Source organism: Tamandua tetradactyla, chromosome 6, assembly GCF_023851605.1.
Source record: "Tamandua tetradactyla isolate mTamTet1 chromosome 6, mTamTet1.pri, whole genome shotgun sequence".
NCBI lineage: Eukaryota > Metazoa > Chordata > Mammalia > Pilosa > Myrmecophagidae > Tamandua > Tamandua tetradactyla.
In genome coordinates, this window is record NC_135332.1 from 16,034,735 (window position 1) to 16,053,027 (window position 18,293).

The 18,293-nt window shown below is 49.3% G+C and overlaps 3 protein-coding genes across 7 annotated transcripts in view; 2 read left to right on the plus strand and 1 right to left on the minus strand.

Moving 5' to 3' along the window:
• The window catches only part of RECQL5 (RecQ like helicase 5), a 43,046-nt gene that overhangs the window by 5,767 nt on the left and 18,986 nt on the right, over window positions 1-18,293 (minus strand). The gene's annotated exons all lie outside the window — the stretch shown is intronic.
• SMIM5 (small integral membrane protein 5) lies at window positions 764-17,091 on the plus strand. 2 transcript variants are annotated; one of them, XM_077163850.1, is made up of 7 exons: window positions 764-1,242; window positions 2,460-2,625; window positions 2,923-3,132; window positions 7,123-7,271; window positions 7,744-14,888; window positions 15,453-15,977; window positions 16,710-17,091. In XM_077163850.1, the coding sequence occupies exons 3-5, from the start codon at window positions 3,029-3,031 to the stop codon at window positions 7,851-7,853; spliced, it is 363 nt and encodes a 120-aa protein (XP_077019965.1). In that variant the 5' UTR covers window positions 764-1,242; window positions 2,460-2,625; window positions 2,923-3,028; the 3' UTR covers window positions 7,854-14,888; window positions 15,453-15,977; window positions 16,710-17,091. The 2 variants fall into 2 exon arrangements, with proteins under 2 accessions (XP_077019965.1, XP_077019966.1); XM_077163851.1 differs by lacking the exons at window positions 764-1,242; window positions 2,460-2,625; window positions 2,923-3,132 and adding an exon at window positions 3,151-6,686.
• ERLN (endoregulin) lies at window positions 15,865-17,091 on the plus strand. The gene is made up of 2 exons (XM_077163852.1): window positions 15,865-15,977; window positions 16,547-17,091. The coding sequence occupies exon 2, from the start codon at window positions 16,553-16,555 to the stop codon at window positions 16,736-16,738; it is 186 nt and encodes a 61-aa protein (XP_077019967.1). The 5' UTR covers window positions 15,865-15,977; window positions 16,547-16,552; the 3' UTR covers window positions 16,739-17,091.

Here is an 18,293-nt window from a genome sequence, read left to right on the forward strand (position 1 = left end):
CTCTGTTCCCCCCAGGTGGGTTTTCCTGCACAGTGTGGCCTGTGCTGCCTCCGGGAGGCTCTGGCCCCTAAGTGGTGTGGCCACAAGCCTGGCCTCCCCACCACCCCGCCGCCTGCCCTTAAGCCCTGACTCACTGGGGTTTTGTGCTCAGACTCAAAGGGCCCCATTGACAGGGGTTGGGGTTGGGTCCTCTCGCCGCTCCGGGCACAGCCTGGTCTGCTGGGTTGGCACAACCAGTCAAATGTCAGAGGGCCCTGCCGCTGGCTCAGGAGCCCCTCCCTGAGGGCCGAGCCAAGGAGTGGGGTTGGGTGGGGTGGGGTAGCAAAAGACACTTGCTGCTTTGGCAAGAACAGCAGCTTTCTCCCTCCCCAAGGCCATGAGGAACATGAGGTCCCTCACTGGGCGCCAAGCTCTGCCCCAAGCTGCCCCTAGAGGCTGGATGGGCAGAAGGGCCTCCCTGGGGGCTGGCTGCAAAGCCCGGTGCTCGGCTTGGGGAAGTCCAGCAGCTTCCCCACCATTATCTGTCTTTCCCAGAAGCGGGCAGAGGGGACACAGCTGGGGATTAGCCTGATCGACAGGCAGGAGTGCTTGTGGAACAGAGGGCAAAATGCACAGTAGGGAAGCCACCTGATGCAGGGAGCCCAAGGGGCCAGAGCTGCTGCTGCTTCCCCCCCCCCCCCCCGCCCCCACATCCTCAGGCAGAGCTTCCAGGGTCCTCTGCCTGCAATAGATAAGCCTACCTCTTTCCCCATCAGCTTGCTGCCCGCAACTCACCAAGTGCAGGGGGAGGAGAGGCAAGGAGGAGCAAGGAGAGAGAAGGCGCTCATATTCTACCCTCACCAGACCCCAGGGGCACAAGCCAGGGCACAGAGTGCCAGACTCTTCTATGAAGTGGCAGAACAAGTCCCCACGCTGCCTGAGCACGGGTTGCTGTCCCCTCCCTCGCTCACCAGCCAGGCCAGCCTGTAATTTGACACTTGGATCTCCAGGACGACCAACAACAAAAAAGCTGAGGCAGAGACAGCAGCTGGCTGTCAACACGGAGAGCTCCACACCGGGAAGAGGCGCCGAGGGGAGCAGCAGCAGGTCAGGAAAGAGCGTCCACAGAAGAAGGGAGAGGAGGTGGCCAGAGTCTGAGGATAGGCCCGCAGAGGCTGCGGACACTCACTGCTGGGCAAGGCAGGGGCCGCTGGGCTGCTCGGCACCAGAGACTGACCCCCACCCCAACACCTGAACTTCCAGGTGAGTGGTGCTGGCCACGCATGAGGGAGGGAAGGGAAGGGAGCAGCAAGGGGGTCCTGTCTTCACCATGAATGGGGGGGATGTCACTTGGGGGTCCCCTGACAAGGGACCCCCTGGTCACAGTTTTTAGGTAAGATGTTGGGAAGCCTCTGGTCAAAGCTGAGCTGCCCTTCTCCTGCTGGGCCCCTGTGCTCAGAGGAACAGAGGCAAGGGCTACCACCTTCTGCCCAGAGCTGGGCAGGCAGAGTGCAGGGCGTGCCTGATTACTCTGCAAGTTTCGTTTAAGCCTTTTCTATTCAGGGGGCTTTACAGAGGAATTTGGCCATCCTGGTTTGGGAGAGAACAGCTGCCAGCTTGCCTCGATTTTCCCCAGGATCAAGGCAGAGCACCCCATCCCCTGCTTTTTCCCCATGTGAGGAGGTTCAGGGAAGGGTCTGCCCAGCCTGCTCATGCCCCCCATGATGTGGCAATACCCTGCTCACGCCTCCCAGGATGCGGCAAGATTAGACTCACAACCCCCAGAACGTGGTAGTGCCCCACCTGAAGCAGCCCTGCCTTCTGCATCCCCTCCCACGGGGCTTGGCCCACTTCCTGCCACACTGTTCTCAGCTCAGAACACAGCCTGGGCACTTGTTGGGCCCCTCTGAGTCCTGAAATCTCTCTGCTGGCAGCAAGCCCTGACCTCTTCACCAGGAATGTGAGGGCCTAACCCCAGGGAAGGGTGGGAAGAAGGAACAACAGAAATGAGGCTGGGAGGGGAGACCCAGAGGCAGGCAGAACCCTGGTATTACCCAGGCACCTGTGCTGAGGTGGAGGGTGGGGTTGGGGAGGGGGTTCTGAGCCAAGCAGTACTGAGAGCAGTCCCTTGGGAAGGGCCCTGGGGCCCCAAGCTGCCCACTTCTCCCGTCTCCATGTCCTCATGCCAGGGTTCCAGGCTCCCTCTATTGCCCCTTATGGTGTCTTCCTCAAAGAGAACAAGCCAGAGTTTAATAAGAAAGGAAAACAACAATCCAGGTTAAAGTAGAAACCAAAGATCAGCCCAAGTGTCCTCGGTTTGGCAGCACCATGGTTTTGGCCTAGGTTGGTGGCTAGAGAGGAAGACACCTGCAGCAGTGGGAGTGACGTGGTAGACAGGGGAATGGGGGCAGGAGTGGGGCTTTACCAGGCTGCGGTGAGGTTGGGGAGGGGGCATATGGCAGATGAGCCATCTCCCACAGCTGCTGGCTCGGGGACACTGAAGAACCTTCACTGAAGGGACAGCAGCCTCTGGCCTGGAGCAGGGGAGCTGCTTCCTTCTGGATTCTACCCCATGCAGCAGTGATGGGCCTCCTCCTGCCATGGAAAGTTCTTGCCAAGGGGTCCAGCAGTTTCTTCCCATTTCAGGTAGGCGCCAAGGCAGAGGGGATAGCCCAAATCCTCAGCGCAGCTTACAGTGGGCATCTCTGCCTTGCTAATCAGGCTTCTGGACCTCACAAATGTCGGTTATGATGGGTACATGGGGAGCTCTACAGGGTGCACAGAGAGTTCAGTGTAGAATTCTCACTTGTCATGAGGGACACCAGGGTTCAATTCCCAGTCCATGTACTCCAAATATATATATATATATTTATAATATATATTTATATAATATATTTATAATATATATATTATATACATATAATCAGTTACGACTAATTCTAGCTGTTCCTCAAACAAGAGGAACCCACCACGACAGAATAAGAGGGGCAGAAGCAAGAAGCTCTCTGGGGCCGTGCCTGACCACACTGCGCTTATCAGTCGCCGACACATGCCAGGCGCACGCCCGCTCTCTCTTCCACCTGGGAGTCTGGAGTTGAAGTATCAGTTTTGCAAGGAGGAAACAGAGGGAGCCTCAGGACCAAGCAGCAGCTGGTGAGTTTCAGGACCAAGAAGCAGCTGTCTGGCCTGCAGGCTACCAGCCTGCTCCATCGCAGGGCTCTCTGTGCCAGAGGATACCACAGAGACTAGGAATGCTTTCTAGTCCCTCTGGGTCTGCCAACCTTCCTGTCTGCTCTGGCTCTCGGGCCAGGGAGCGCCCTCGGAAGGCTCTGAGACCCGGCAGGCAGCCTGGGTAATAGGAGGCCAATGGCAGCCCAGGATGCTCTTCCTTCCTGGGGCCAGGGGAAGACATACTTGCTTCTGGCTGTCCAGAACCTCCAGCGAACCTGAGAAAGCTCCAACCAAAAGCTTGGGAGGGACTCTGTTTTTTCTGGTTTATAGGTAGGAAGCACAGTGTTGGAAGGAGTTCAGTGATGCTGAGATAGAAGACTGGAAAAATACAGATTCATCTGTAGTCTGTTTGGGCTTCTCTATCTTCTCTCCAAATTGGAGAAGGCAAAGGGGTGGTGGCCAACCCCAGGGCGAGGCTTGTGCCTCCCCTGGCCGCAGCTGGGAATACTTGGAACTCCAAGCTCCCTGCAGAGCACTGCTGGGCATGGGCCATTGGTCACCTGACGGCTGCTGGTTATATTGGGCACCAAGGCATCAGGCACACCCTTGGTCTTGCTTTAAATAGACTGCTGGGGAGAGTGCCTGGGGAGCTACTGGAACAAGCCTCCCCCTTCTTAGGAGAATGAGAGCAGGACCAGGGCTGCATCCCTTCAGCCACCATCCCCCATGAAGTCTCTTCTGCTCAGTTGGAGGCCCAAGTTTAAAACCATAAAGGAGGCGCCTGTTCCTCTCTGGCAGGCAGAATCATCATGAAACGTTCATGCTACACACAGGGTCCAGTGAGTGGCCTTGGGTTAAGGCCCAGAATGGGTGCTACTGGCCCAGCTGATCTTGCTCTTCAAGGCAGGGTGGTTGGCCCCTAAAGAAGCCTGGACCCAAAGTTGTGACATCACCCACGGCCCCAGCCTGCCCTGGATCTAGACTGACACTCTTCACCAGGCAGGGCCTAGTCCACTGGGCTCAAGTCCACAGCTTTCTGTTTTCATAACCTCTGTAGAATACTGATTTTATATCCAAAACTTCTGATCCACAAATCCTGCCTTTCATGCACAGCAGATTCAGCCTCAGCCCCAGCCCCAACTGCCCTCCTCTCAAGATGATGACCCTCTCCATGCCACTCCTCACTCACAAGTGCATGCACCCTCCACAGTCTCTTCCTGGGTCTCTGGGTGTGGGAGCTCACAAGTAAGAAAACTCCCTGCTCATCTGCCTCCTGCCCACTCCCTCTTCTAAGGAGCATCTCTGCTGGGCTACACCAGGTGGTTTAGGCACAGGGCCAATCAAGCTGAAAAGAGCCAGATCAAGGACAGAGAAAGCGCTGGAGAGAAAAGTGCTGGCTTAGGAAGTAGGTGTGCTACCCCTGAGGGCTTCTGATGGCATCCCATGCCCTTTTCCAAAAACCAGATGAACAGGAGGGCTCCCGCCCACCAGGAGACCAGGGAGAGTATGTCACAGGCCCCAGAGCAAGAGAAGCCAAGCTTGCTTCGTCTGGTCAGTTGATTCTGACCAGAGTGGGGGGCTAATGTTCAAGCAAATGGGGTACACAAGATCTGTTGCTTGGTAAGCAGCAGCACGTGTGGTTCTCAGAAAAAGTATGGCACAGCCAGAGAAGTGATGCACCCTTTTAAAGCAGCAATCCAGACTCCTAAGAGTGGGGTGGGGCTGACCTGCTTCCAACAGGGTCAGGGGCCCTGTTGCCTGCTGGTCAAAGACTGGCCTGCCCAAGATGAGCCAGCGTCAAGTCTGTGTGGTACAGTGGGGAGGAGCACCAGCTGGGACCCTTTCCTCGTCCTGGCCTTGGACAAGTCATCTCATCTCTCCAGGTCTCCGTTTCCTTGAATGTAAAAGTAGGGAGGTAAAAATGGATGGGATGATTGTGCCATCCTATGATTCTATCTTCTAGTACATTTGAAAACTGTCAGAGAACATGCAAGCCTCGGGGGCTCAAGGAGCACCCTTCCCACCCCAGGAACCCCATCTAATGTCCAGCAGCAACATCTGTCTAGTACTTTATTGTTGTTTAAAAAAATAGCTCCCCACCTGTAGCTTGCCATCTGTCCCCCACTCAACCCCAACACACACACCATTATAAACATCCTGGGAATGAAGGAGACACACAAAATGCCCAAAAGCATTTGGGGAGTGCTGGTGGACAGTGTACAGGGCAATGCGAGGGCCCCCAAAGCCAGCGAGACCCAGGCTGCCCCAGCTATCTTCTGTGCTGGGCCCCTCCCTTGTGCCAAATACTGGGCTGCCTGCTTTTTGCAAGATACATCCTCCCGACGGCCTGAAAAGGCGGCATCTCTTCTTCACTTGAAGATGAAGAAAAGAAATGCATTCAGAGAGATGAAGTGGTGTGTCATAGTTAGGAAGAGGAGAGGCAGGACTCAAATCCAATGTTCTATGAGGGGTGGCTGAAAAAACTAAAGAAGTTATCTTGTAGAAAAGATGATGCAGGCGTCCCTGCAAGATACCACCCAGTTCCTGGAGGACCAGAGGCAGGAAAGGGATGGAAGTATCCTGGGTGAGGTCAGTAGGAGGCATGACTTATCTGAGTTGTCTTGAGAAGGACTGGGGAAGTTGTCCTAGGAGAGCACCATCAGGTGCTTGAACAGAGGTGGTACAACTACTTGGAGGACAGGAAGTCACGTGCAGGGAAGAGGGTTAGATTAGATGACCTTCGAGGGGGTTCTACACAAGCCAGAGCAGAGGCAGCAGCACCAGGCAGCAGCCATCTTGGGAGAACCACAACAGAGGGCACGTCTGGCCAGCTCAGGTCAGACAAGGCACAGCAATGATTAAAGCAGAACGTCAAGCTCAAACTCCTGGCCATCTACTCTCCCCTTTGGATCAGAGCCATGGCCTTGGTTAAATTGTCCCAACCATGTGGGCTCTGTCCTTGGCCCCTCTTTGTGCCCACAGAGGGGAGGCAGAGGAGAAGGGGCTCCAAAGCTCATGTGCCTCAAGCACGCACCGGGACCTGGACCTTCTCCTTCGGCCTCCTGGGCACCCCCAAAAGGAAGAAACTTTCAGTCATGAGGCTACGAGGGCTGGGTTGCCACATACCTGAGGGAGGAGTGGAGGCAGACAGGATTCTCCTGGTCAGAGCCAGCAGGGGAGGAGGTAACTAAACCAGCCCTGGAATGCATAGTGTGGTCCCATCCCCAGATAGAACCCCTTGTTAAAAACTGGAGTGACACAGCATCATCTTTCTCCTCCCAGAAAAACAATGTATCAGTAAGAAATCAGGCTGGTAGGAAGGGTCTTTAGGATAGTGGTAAAGGTGGGGTGTTTGGGGGCTCAGGTTAACACTCCCCAAGCAAGATCACCTTCCCCAGTCTTTTCTCACCCACAGCTGACCCTGGACAGATGCTCTCATGAGACTGCTATTGGGAGAAACCCATCTCCAGGCTGGAATCCTGAAGCCAGCCCCCATCTTGTGGGACCTGGGGGGAAGCACCCAGATCCCACCCAAAGTACGAGTAACCCAGGGCTAGCAAGGGAGCCATGCCAATCCAAGGCACCCTGGCAAAATCTAGGCATAGTATCTTGAGACAAAGGAACAGTGAAGTCACACCACTTACTGTCAGAAACTGTTCCTGACCTTAGTCAGCTGACGGACCCCTCTCATGTCCTGCTTGGTTGAGCAGGCTCCCCAGCAGTGCCCATCCCACTCTCATCTCTGGCTTCCCCTACCTGGGCAGTGTCAGCTAGGTGGGGACTGAGGGCCGCTGCTGAGCTGAGGGGCCCCACCAACTCCCTTCCTCCCTCATGAGCCACCAGAGGAATGATGGGTGCGACCTGATGAACTTGTTCTGCGGGCTGAGGGTGGGTAAGGGGTGGATTCTCAGGTGCTGCGAGTGTGGAGCCAGCCCTGTGGAAACCTCAGGTCTTCTCTCTGTCTTGGTGCAGCATGGCAGGAACCTCGCACAGCATGGCAGTCCCAAACTTTGTACAGGAAATGCACTCAGTGGGTGAGAGGCTGCTGCTCAAATTGCAAAGGTTGCCCCACGCCGAGCCTGTCGAGATTGTGGCCTTCTCAGTCATCCTCCTGTTCACAGGTGAGCTGGGCACTCAGACTCTCCACAGCACCTCAGCTCTTCCCAGCATCCAGGGAAGAAAGACGATGGTGGTTGCTGGGGGCTGGCGGAAGAGGCTGGGTGTCCTCCAGATTGAGGTGACAGAGTGGTAGAGGGCAAGCAGATGTCTCCTGGGAGAAGCCAAAGGCGCTCCCCTGTTCATCTGACCTGAGGATTGGGCTAATCTGAGGGGAGTGAAGGGAAGAGTTCCACTCCTGCTGCTTGAGTGATGGGGCTGTAGTGGAAACCAGGCCAAGCAGGATCCCCAGAATTCCCAACCTAGGGATAAAGGAAGTAAAGCTCTGGGTGGCAGGCAGCAGGGGGGGAGACACTGTGGGGCAGTGTCATGAGGTACTGTTCAGGCCTCTGGGAAGGGTCCTACCACATTTCTGGAAGCAGGGCACTCTGTGCTCTCCTGTTTCTGAGTCTCCTGTTCTCTTTCCCCATCCTCCAGCCACAGTTCTGCTGCTGCTGCTGATAGCCTGTGGCTACTGCTGCACTCACTGCTGCTGCCCTGAGCAGAGGGGCAGGAAGATCCAGGTGCGGCCCATGACCCCTCCGTAAGGGACGGGAAAGGGACTGGGGGAAGCTGGAGAGGAGACTGCCAAAGCTCCTGAGACTTCCCAGCCATGCCATAGGGTACCAGCCTGGCCCTGGAGCCCTCACCCACAAGGCCAAGATTTATGGCCCCCAGCTCTGCCTTGCCCAGGTACCTGGACACAGATACACAGAGCTGCTGCAGGCAGAAAAGTCTCATCTCAGTGAATACTGGATGCCAAGGAGTCAGTTGTTTCAAAGACTGAGTAAACCACCTGGGATTCTGTCTACCTACACTTTTTGGTCCGACAGGGAAGCAGGGGCTCTCCATATCTTGAAGGAGAACAGCCTGCACCTGTGGGGCTCTGTGGCCCCACACCAAAGAGGAGCAAGCCAATCAGAGGGACTCTGTGCAATAGCTACTGGATCCCAAGATCCCTGCCAAAAAAGGGAGAATCTCAGTATTCTATCCCAGTATTTGCCTGTTTCTTTCCAAGTAAAAGTTTTTGGGTTATGTGTTTCTGGGGTGCCAGACTCCCTGAAGGTAGGGCTGGGTTCTGAGCATCAGAAGGGCTGTGTGCCAGAACTCCAGGGGCATCTCCAGTCCTCTGCTCAACCTGTGTTCATGAAAAACAAGTAGGCAGTAATGCCACAGAGGAATGGGAGGGAAGGGTGCAGTAAAATCCCCACACTGAACAATAGCTAGCAACAAGCTCTGGCTCCCAATACCCACTCTGCAGTGACAGAGGCTGTCACCTCAGATTTGCCCCTGTAAAGATGCCAAGCTCAGGAGAATGTCACTTGGTGTTCTCCACTGCCCTGAGCTTTAGCCTGTCTGCCCCACACTAGCAGGCTAGGGTCACTGGGTCTTCCCAAACTCCTGAAGTAAAAACAGGTTAGTCCCCTGGTATTGTCCATAACCTGCACCTGACCCCTCTGCCACTTCCCCATTTGTGTGCCGGACTATCTGGGTTCAAATCCGCACTTGCCACTTACCAGCTGTGTAAACACAGATCAGTGACTCACCTTCCTGAGACACTGTTCCTTCTCTGTAAGATAGGGCTAATCCTGTACCCACCTCCTAGGGTATGTCTGTGGGGATAAACATGACTGGGATTGGGCATTTAGCACAGTGTATACCCTAAGAGCCCTGTAAATACAAGCCACCATTATACCCTCTAAACAAGGCACCAACCCAGAACAATGGGGATCGATTGTAAGGGCTGGTTCTGCTGAAATGCAATACTCTTCTTGCCTCCCTCCCTCTCTGTTTACTTTCTCTTCCAGAGAACTTTCCAGGTAGAGCTACAGACTCACGATTGAGGGTAGTGGAGGCATCCACAGATGCCAACAGGGCCAGGACAGAGCATTCCACTGTACCTTCCCTTCCTTCCCCACTGGTCCCCCAGTGCCATCAAGAGCTCAGTGTTTTTTACATGCTTTGGTCACCCTGGGCCATACTGCCCTGGCTCCCTGGGAGCAGAGCACTGTCAACCCAGAAAGCAGTGCATGGACTGGGGATTCCAACCCTGCTATCTCCAGCAGGCACTCAGGCCACATTAGCAGGAGCGGGCAGCGTGAGACAGCTCCTTGGCTGGTTTCACTTCCTGGTGTCCATAGACTCGTCTGACAGGTTTGGGTTGAAGACCCAGCCAGGAAGTGTTTCCAAACAAAAGAAGAGAAAAGAAATTCAAGAATCTGCCTGTACCTCCCCAACCCCTCCACCCACCAAACAATGAGATTAATAACAATAATAATAAAAATAATAATAATGAGGAGGATGACAACGATGGCTCTGATGATCACAAAGACAGCTAATATTCACATGCTCAGGCATTTCAGCATCCTGATGTAGATAAACTCATTTCATCATCGCATCTCAGTGAAGTAGACATTAAAATTCTTACTTAAGCAATAAGGAAATTAAGCCTTTACCAAAGCCAGGTAACTTGCTTGGCTTTCATCCAGCAAAAAAAGGCAGAGCCAGCCTCTGAGCCGAGCCTTCCTGGCTCCCAGGCACTGCTCTCACCACCACACCTAAAGTTCTGGGGCCTGGAACTCTGGCCTCTCAGCTGAAGTACAGATAAGGCTCTGATTCCATTATCCTCCATCAGCCAACCTTACACCCTGAACAGACACGCCCCAAACTCTGTCTCAAAATAACCTCCATCTGAGTGGGCAAGACCCAATAGGGAAGGAGCAGGGGTAGGGCCCAACTTGATCTCCCTCACAGAAGAAAAACAGCCTCAGGGACTAAAAGGGGCGGGGGTAGCTCTGCCTTTCCAATCCCAGCACCAGCAAGCTGGAGGAGGGCCCCCAGCAAGCCCTTGGTTCCAGGAGGCGCTCCCAGAGTCACAGCAGCCCAGTCCCCTTGTGACTTTATTTTGGTAACAATTTACATATTTATCTTGAAAGGTGGTAAAATATATGCACATACAAATACTGTTGACCATTTTGAGTGGACGTTCTTTGAAATGAAGTACTCTGGTAATGCTGTGTAACTTTTACCACTGTCTCCTCACATGGAGACTTACGCTCAGGAGACTCTCTCTCCGGTCCTGACAGAGCCACTTCGGGTCCTGGCCTCAAAGCACACTCTCTCGGCAGGCTCAGAATGTCAGATCATCAATTTCTGGTTTCTTTGCGCTAAGAGTTCACTTCTCAGCTTATATCTTTCCTTTCTCATTTCACCATAAATTACAAGGAGAAACCAGGCTGCAACTTCCTCACACTTAATTTGGAAATCTCCTCAGCTAAATAAGTTAATCACTTTCAAGTTCTGCTTTCCATCCAACATCAGGACTCAATTTTTCCAAGTTCTCTGTCACTGTATAACAAGGATCACCTTTCTTCCAGTTTCCAGTGACACATTCAATATTTCCTTTTAAGGCCTTGCCAGATACACCTTGAATGTCCATATTTCTATCAACATTCTATTCATGACAAATTGTGTATTCTCTAAGAAGACATAAACTTTCTCTATAGCTCTCACTCACTGAGCCCTCACAATTCTTCCAGCCTTTACCCATTAACCACTTCCAAAGCTGTCTGTACATTTTTAGGTATTTACAATTGCACTCTTTGGTACCAAAAACTGTTTTAGTTTCCTGGTTTCAAATACTATGCAATAGGTGGCTTAAACAATGGGAATTTACTGCCTCACAGTTTTGAGGCTAGAAGAAATCCAAAATCAAGGCATTACCAAGGCTATGCCTTCTCCCAGGGGACTGTGGCATTCTGCGGCTGACAGCTGATGATCCTTGGTCCTGGGCTCCTCTGTCACATGGCAGTGCACTTGGTGGCCTCTCCTGGCCTCTCCCTTCTCTTCTGGGTTCTGTAGACTTCCGCTTCTGGCTGTTTTCTCTAGCTCTCTCTCTATCTGTGACCTTCCCTACAAGGCCTTCAGTAATAGGATTAAAACCCATCCTGATTCAGCAAGGCCCCACCTTAACTGAAGCAACCTCATCAAAAGATCTTACATACAATGGTTCATATCCACACGAATGGACACAGATCAAGAATACTGTTTTTCTAGGATACACAGTTCCAAGCCACCACAGCGGCCTTGTTGAAAATCAGCTGGCCATACACCACGATTGAATAAAGACACAGTGGCCATTCCACGCCTTCCTTGCCATATCCCACACTTGAGGAAGATCTGGAGTTACTCAAAAGTCTCATAGGGTATAATATGGGCCAGAGCTGGTTCTCAAACTATTGTTACCTGTCTTTGTAAAAAAAAAAAGCATAGAAACCAAGAAACAAGTAGAAAAGTTAGCAACTTTTATAGCAATTTGAGAGAATAAGTTTATATCTGTTGAATGTATTAATAAAAATGTCGTCTCTTATTTTAAAAAAAGTCAATTGGCCATAGATGTGGATTTAACTCTAGACTCTCAATTCTATTTCTTTGGTCTATATGTCTATCCATATGCCAGTACCACAATTTTAATTATTATAGCTTTGTAGTAATTTTTTTTTAATGATGAGTAAACATTTATCGAGGGCTGACTGCATATATACCAGGCACTAGTCTGGGCATTTATATGTGGATTAACATTTTACATGGATTGGTCCATCTTTTTTTTTTAGTCACACACCATACAATCCATCCAAAGAATACAACCAATGACTGTCAGTATTGTACAGAGTTGTACTTTCATCACAACAATAAATGTTAGAGCATTTCATTGCTCCAAAAAGAAAACCCCCATACCCCTTATGCCCCCCACCACCGTTATTAACACTTAGCATTGGTCTGGTAGCTCTTTTATAACTGAGCTGATGGAAGAATATTTTAATATTCTTTAATATTTTAATATTACTGTTAACTACAGTCCATAATTTGCATTAGATGTATTTTTCCCATATCCCACCCTATTAGTAACACCTTGCAATAGTGACATTCATTTGTTCTAGTTCATGGAAGAACATTCTTATATTTGTACTATTAATCACCTTCATCGTCCACAACAGAGTTCACTGTGTTATACAGTACCAAGTTTCATCCTCTAGCTTTCCTTTCAGTGACATACAAGACTCTAAACTCCCCCTTTCAACTACAATCTCATACACAATTCAGTGCTTTAACCACCCTCACAATAATGTGCTTCCATCACCTCTATTCATTTCCAAACATTTACAATAAGCCTTATTAAAAATTCTGCATAAATTAAGCATCAGATCCCAATTCTCTACCTTCATTCTATCTTCTGGTAACCTATATTCTAGATATTAACTCCACAAGTTGGTTCAGTTTATTTGGTTCATATTAGTGAGATCAGGAAGGTGAGTTTTCCAATATTGTTCTTTTTCAAGATTGTTTTAGCTATTCTGAGCTCCTTACAGTTCCATATGAATTTGAGGATCTGCTTTTTCACTTCTGCAAAAAAAGGCTACTGGGATTTTGATAGGGATTACATTGAATTTGTGGATTGTTTTAGGTAGTACTGGCATCTTAATAATATTTAGTCTTCCAATCCATGAACGTGGGATGTCTTTCCATTTTTTTAGGCCTTTTTTAATTTCTCTCGGCAGTATTTCAGTGTTCTGAAACTCGTAGTCTCTCACCTCCTTGGTTAACTTAATTCTTCGATATTTTATTATTTCAGATGCTGTTGCAAATGGAATTCTTTTGATTTCCTTTTCAGATTGTTAATTACTGGTGTACAGGAATCCAACTCACTTCTGCCTGCATATTTTCTATCCTTTATCTTTGCTGAATTTGTTTATTAGTTCCAGTAGCTTTCTTGTGGATTCTTTGGGAATTGTATGTAGGGTCACATCATCTGCAATTAGGAATAATTTGACTTCTTTCATTCCAATTTAGATGCCTTTTTTTTTTTTTTCTTGCCTGGTTGCTCTGGCTAGAACTTTCAGCATAATGATGAGTAACAGTTATGACCATGGGCATCCTTGTCTTGTTCCTGATCTTAGGGGCAAAACTTTCTGTCTTTCATCATTAAGCATGACATTTGTTGTAAGATTTTCATAAATGCCCCTTATCATATTGAGAAAGTTCCCTTCTATTCTTAGGGAATAGAAAATAGGAATATCTTCTGTGTGACTTTCCCTTCAGCAAGTTTCCATCAGTATCAAAAAGACTTTCCCTTCAGCAAGTTTTCATTAGTACCCTTCCTTGAGCCTCTTGGCTAGAAAAGGTTCTGGCTCCCCAGCTTGACTGCTGGGCAAAGTCCCAGGTAGGCGTAAATCAGACTCAGGTTTACAAAACAATCTTCAGGGTTATCATTATATTATCTGGCAAAAAACTCAGTTAAAGCAATTTTTGCGTAGATGACACATAAGCTCCAGACATACCTCATTTTTAAAACAGATGTGTGCACATTCTTTGGTTCACCTTTTGACATAGAGTCAGGGCCTCTTCTCTGAGTGTGGGTCTGTTTTCTCATTTTAGTTTCTTAAAAGCAGAACAACAACATAAACATGTGTGAAGTAATCTGAGCATGAAATCCTCCTGGAGTATATAAAATTTCCCTGAGGTTTTACAGTTGTCTTATCCACTCCTATTTGACTGGAATACTATTTGAGTGATTCCATAGTTATTCCAAAGTGTTCAAGTAGGTATTTGTAGAAATGACAACTTTCTTTCTCCACTTGCTCTGAGGTACAGCATGGAGTTTATGTCGATTTGAAGGATTACGTACCCTAGAAAAGCCATGTTTTAATCCTGATCCATTCTTGTGGAGGCAGCCGTTTCTTTTAATTTCTATTCAGCACTGTAGGACAGAAACTTGATTAGATTATCTCCAGGAGATGTGATGCGGCCAACTGTGCGTTGGAAGATATGACTCCACCCATTCCATGTGGGTCTTGATTAGTTTACTGGAATCCTTTTAAAGAGGAAACATTTTGGAGACAGACAGAGAACCAGGAGAACCATAAAAGCCCACGCAGCCTTTGGAGATAAAGAAGGAAAACGCCCCTGGGGGAGCTTCATGAAACAAGAAGCCTGAAGAGAAAAAGCTAGCAGACATTGCCATGTTCACCATGTGCCTTTCCAGTTAAGAGACAAACCCTGAACTTCACTGGCCTTTAATGAGTGAAGGTAACCTCTTATTGGTGCCTTAATTTGGACATTTCTATATCCTTGCTGTAATTTGAGCATTTTCACGGCTTTAGAACTGTAAACTTTCAACTTAATAAATTTCCCTTTTTAAAAGCCATTGTTTCTGGTATTTTGCATTTCAGCAGCTAGCAAACTAGAACAGAACTTAAAAGAGTTCTGACTCTGTGGGCAGCTGTGTTCTACCCATAACCCAGTTACTTGGTAGCTTTACAACCTCAAGTAAGTCACATGACCTTTCTGTGCCTGTTACCCCTGTAAAATTGGGGTTTTGGCTATTGTTGTTCCATTTGTTTATGTAATGTTAAATTCAACTATGTACATGAACAGGTTTGGAAACAAACAATTAACTTACTAAAACTCCAACTGATAGGAAAGAAGTATAAGGCTACCCTGGAGATGAGTTTACTGGCTGTGAGCATTTGGCACATCAAGGGCATCAGCCAGGAGGGTTTACAGAAGGAAGTGCAAAGTATCAGGTATGCAAGGGGCCAATTAAACGCAAGATGATCTTTAAGAATGATTTTAAGGAACTTGCTCATCACCTGAGCAAGTTCCTTAACCCTGACTGGATGTTAGACTCACCTGGGGTGCTGGCTGCCGTGGCACCCCCCTGAGGGTGATAGTAGTAGTATGAGTGCCTGGGCCTAGGTACCTGTGGGAACTCCCTGAAGGCTGAGGACCAGTGTACGAACTCAGGGTCCATGGTTCTTGGTTCATACTGGACATACAGTGCCTAGCACAATTCATGGCCCCAGGAGATACTCAATCTTATCTTTTAAAGGAACGAATGGTTGCCAACAGGTTTCAAGCACCAAGGCACAGACCCCATTCCCTCTTCTTAGCTTCCCTATGTCACCAGGGGGGTAGGAACCAACCAGAAGCAGAAGCTTAGGTCATGCCTGAGAGGCAGACAAAAAGGCACCAAAAGAGAAGTTAGCCTCCTCAGGAACCAAGGGCCTCAGTGACAACACTTCCACCTAGAAACTAGTTTTAGGAGGTGCCAGCCAGAGCTGTGGTTAATCATTCACTCCACATCACAGGAAAGGGGCAGACCAGGAGGCAGTGCCTGAGTCACCAGAGCGTCCCAAGCTCCAGGCAAGTTCCTCAGTTAACAGGCCATCCAGAGAGAGGACTGCCAAGACCCAACCACAGGTAAGGCGGAAAGTAGCCTGGGGTGAACCCCCTCCCCCAAATGCAGTCTTTTCCCCACCAACAGCACATGTTTTCTTTGTCTCAGTAAGGACTCCTTAACACTGTACTCTGAGAAGCCCCCAAAATGACATCACAAAAGGGCAGAATGAAATGTGAAGGCAGAAAAGGAACTATGGTTGCTAAGCAATGGGCCCTAGCCCACCTTTATTTGGTCTTGGTGATAGCAATGAAGATCTTTTCAGGAGGACTTGGCAATGCTAACACCTTTTCCTTTCACCAACTGCTTCTTTGAATCAGGGTGAAGCTCTGGTTAGTTGCTGGCCACTTCAGCTCAGGCCCCCGAAGTGTGGGGCCTGAGGGATTACCCTGATTTGCCCTTTCTTAGGGCAGAGAAGTGTTAACAGCAGAACCAGGTAATGACCCATTCCTTCTCTATTTTTACTCCCTTCAATCAGCTACAGGCTTGTAGCTGCTAATATTAATTCCATTTCAAGGTAAGTTAATCCCTCGGTTTTCAGCTGCTTTCTAGGAAGCTTACTAGGGCCTCAGCTTGAGTCAGTTCATTCCTTGGCTCCTGTACTGATCTCTCAAAATGCCTCTGAAATGTTTGGCAACTAGGGCAGGAAAAACAGAGGCTCTTATAGTGATGCTTTTTAGATTCTATCTGAATAGATCTCAGGGATAGGAGAGAAAATCCTTGACTCTGTTGCTCACATCAGGGCTCTCCAGAAAAGGAGGATTTGAGAACCCAGAGGCAGCCTCTCTTGGTGCCAGTTTTTACTCCGATTTCTACAGAGTAGAAAACTCGATTTGCTGTTGGAGGCATGAGCCCAAAAACTTGCCATCCCTTCAGTGTCCACTAGGTGCGTAAGTAGGCAGACTGTCATTGGGATTGTCACAGAAGCCGAGGCTAGGAGAAGGTATCTTGGACAGAGCCTTGGCAAGCCCCTGGCACTCAGGGCCTCTGTCCACTCTCTTCCAGGTTCACATGGATAAAGTGACAACAAGAGAGAATCTAACCTGGAATAATGAATTCTGGGAGAACCCCTGGGACCAGGGCGGGCTGGCAGTGATCAGCTTATTCATCATCATGATCTTCTTCTTGGTCATGTTTGCTATTGTGTTTGGTTTACTTCCTCTGCCAGAGAAGGTCAATGAGTGTGAAGAGGACTGACCTGACTTGTGGGAGACCAAGAAGCAGGGCCGGGAAGCTGACCTGCTTGTCCTTACCACCAGCACAGCTCAGGGACCAAACTCTGGTTTCTTCTTTTCCTGTCCAGTCTGGCTTAGGGATGGGCTAGACTGGCAATAAAGAAGGGGAGGCTGGTTTGAGACTGATTCTGCCCGGCCCACCTCCTGCTGCCACTGGAAACCTGAAAGCACATGGAGGGACTCTCAATTACCTCAGGTGAGAGGTGCCATGACCAACAAAGTCCCCACAGGCTCAGCTGACAACTTCCCCAGGCTTGGCAGAGGAAGGACCCAAAACTGCCAAATGAAATAAAGTTTCCTTTTTGAATATGCTAACCTGTGAGAGCTCGTTTTAGATATAGTCACCAGAGCAACCCTCCCTAGCAAAGTCTTACGGTCTGCAAGCCCCTGCATGGTCTGGCCCCTACTGACCCTTCCAGCCACACTAATTCTCCCATGGGTTCTCAGCACTTCTTTCGGTTCTTGGCAAAGCCGTGTTCTCTCCTACCACAGGGTCCTTACACATGCTATTCCTGTAACTGAGATGTTTCCTCTTATGCCACACCTTACTGCTTGGTCAAGTTAATGCTGCCTCATCCTTCAGATCTCAGTCTCAACTTGATTTCCCCAGGTGAATCTTCCCTGACCCTCTAGATAGGGGTAGGGCCACCCGTTATACATTCCCCAAATACCATGTACCTTTTCTTCAAAGCCCTCTTAACAGTCTGGAACTATACATTATTGTATGTGATTATCTGGTAAGTGCCTGTCTTCCCCACTCGTCTAAGTACCATAACAGCCAAGGATAGATTTCTTCCTGTTCACCATTGTATCCTCAATGTTCAAAGCATAGTGCCTGGCACAGAGGTGACATCAATCAATATTTGTGGGTTTAATAAATGAATGAACAAATGAGCCAACAAATGGATAAATAGAAGGATGCTGGGCTACTGAGCCCCCTTAGCCAGAGATCCTAGGAGATAGTAGAGCCCAATTCAATCCACACCTAAAAATCAAGGTGTTTTTCCATTTTAGACAAAGTACAGAGATCTCCAGGCTGGAGGCTGCTTCAAACCTAATTACTGGTCCCTGTGACACTAAAAAGTAAAAAGCCCAGTCATGAATAATCAATGCTTCTTTTCCAAGGCTGTATGCAGAGAAGAAAGTAAAACCACCAGTTGCCCACCCAGGCCCCACTCATACTGACCCAAGTACCTTTTCTGGTAGTCCCAGAAGTGCAGGCATCACTCAGAGGATCTCACCACCCCCATGGGCCTCAGATCCTACAACGGCTGCCTTTGTAGAAATGCACCCGTCTCTGCCAAACCCACAGCACTGCTTCTCAATGCCAGGTGCCCTCCCCTAAGGGAGTGCCTGTGGAATCAGAGGTGTCCACCTCAACCTCATGCTAGGACTATTCTTAGGAAAGCAGCAAATATTGGGTGGGGAAAGGTCTTTAACTTCACACTATACACCACTTATACAAGAAGGAACATTCTCTTTCACTCAAAGAGCAGTTTCAAATACAGCTAAACCAG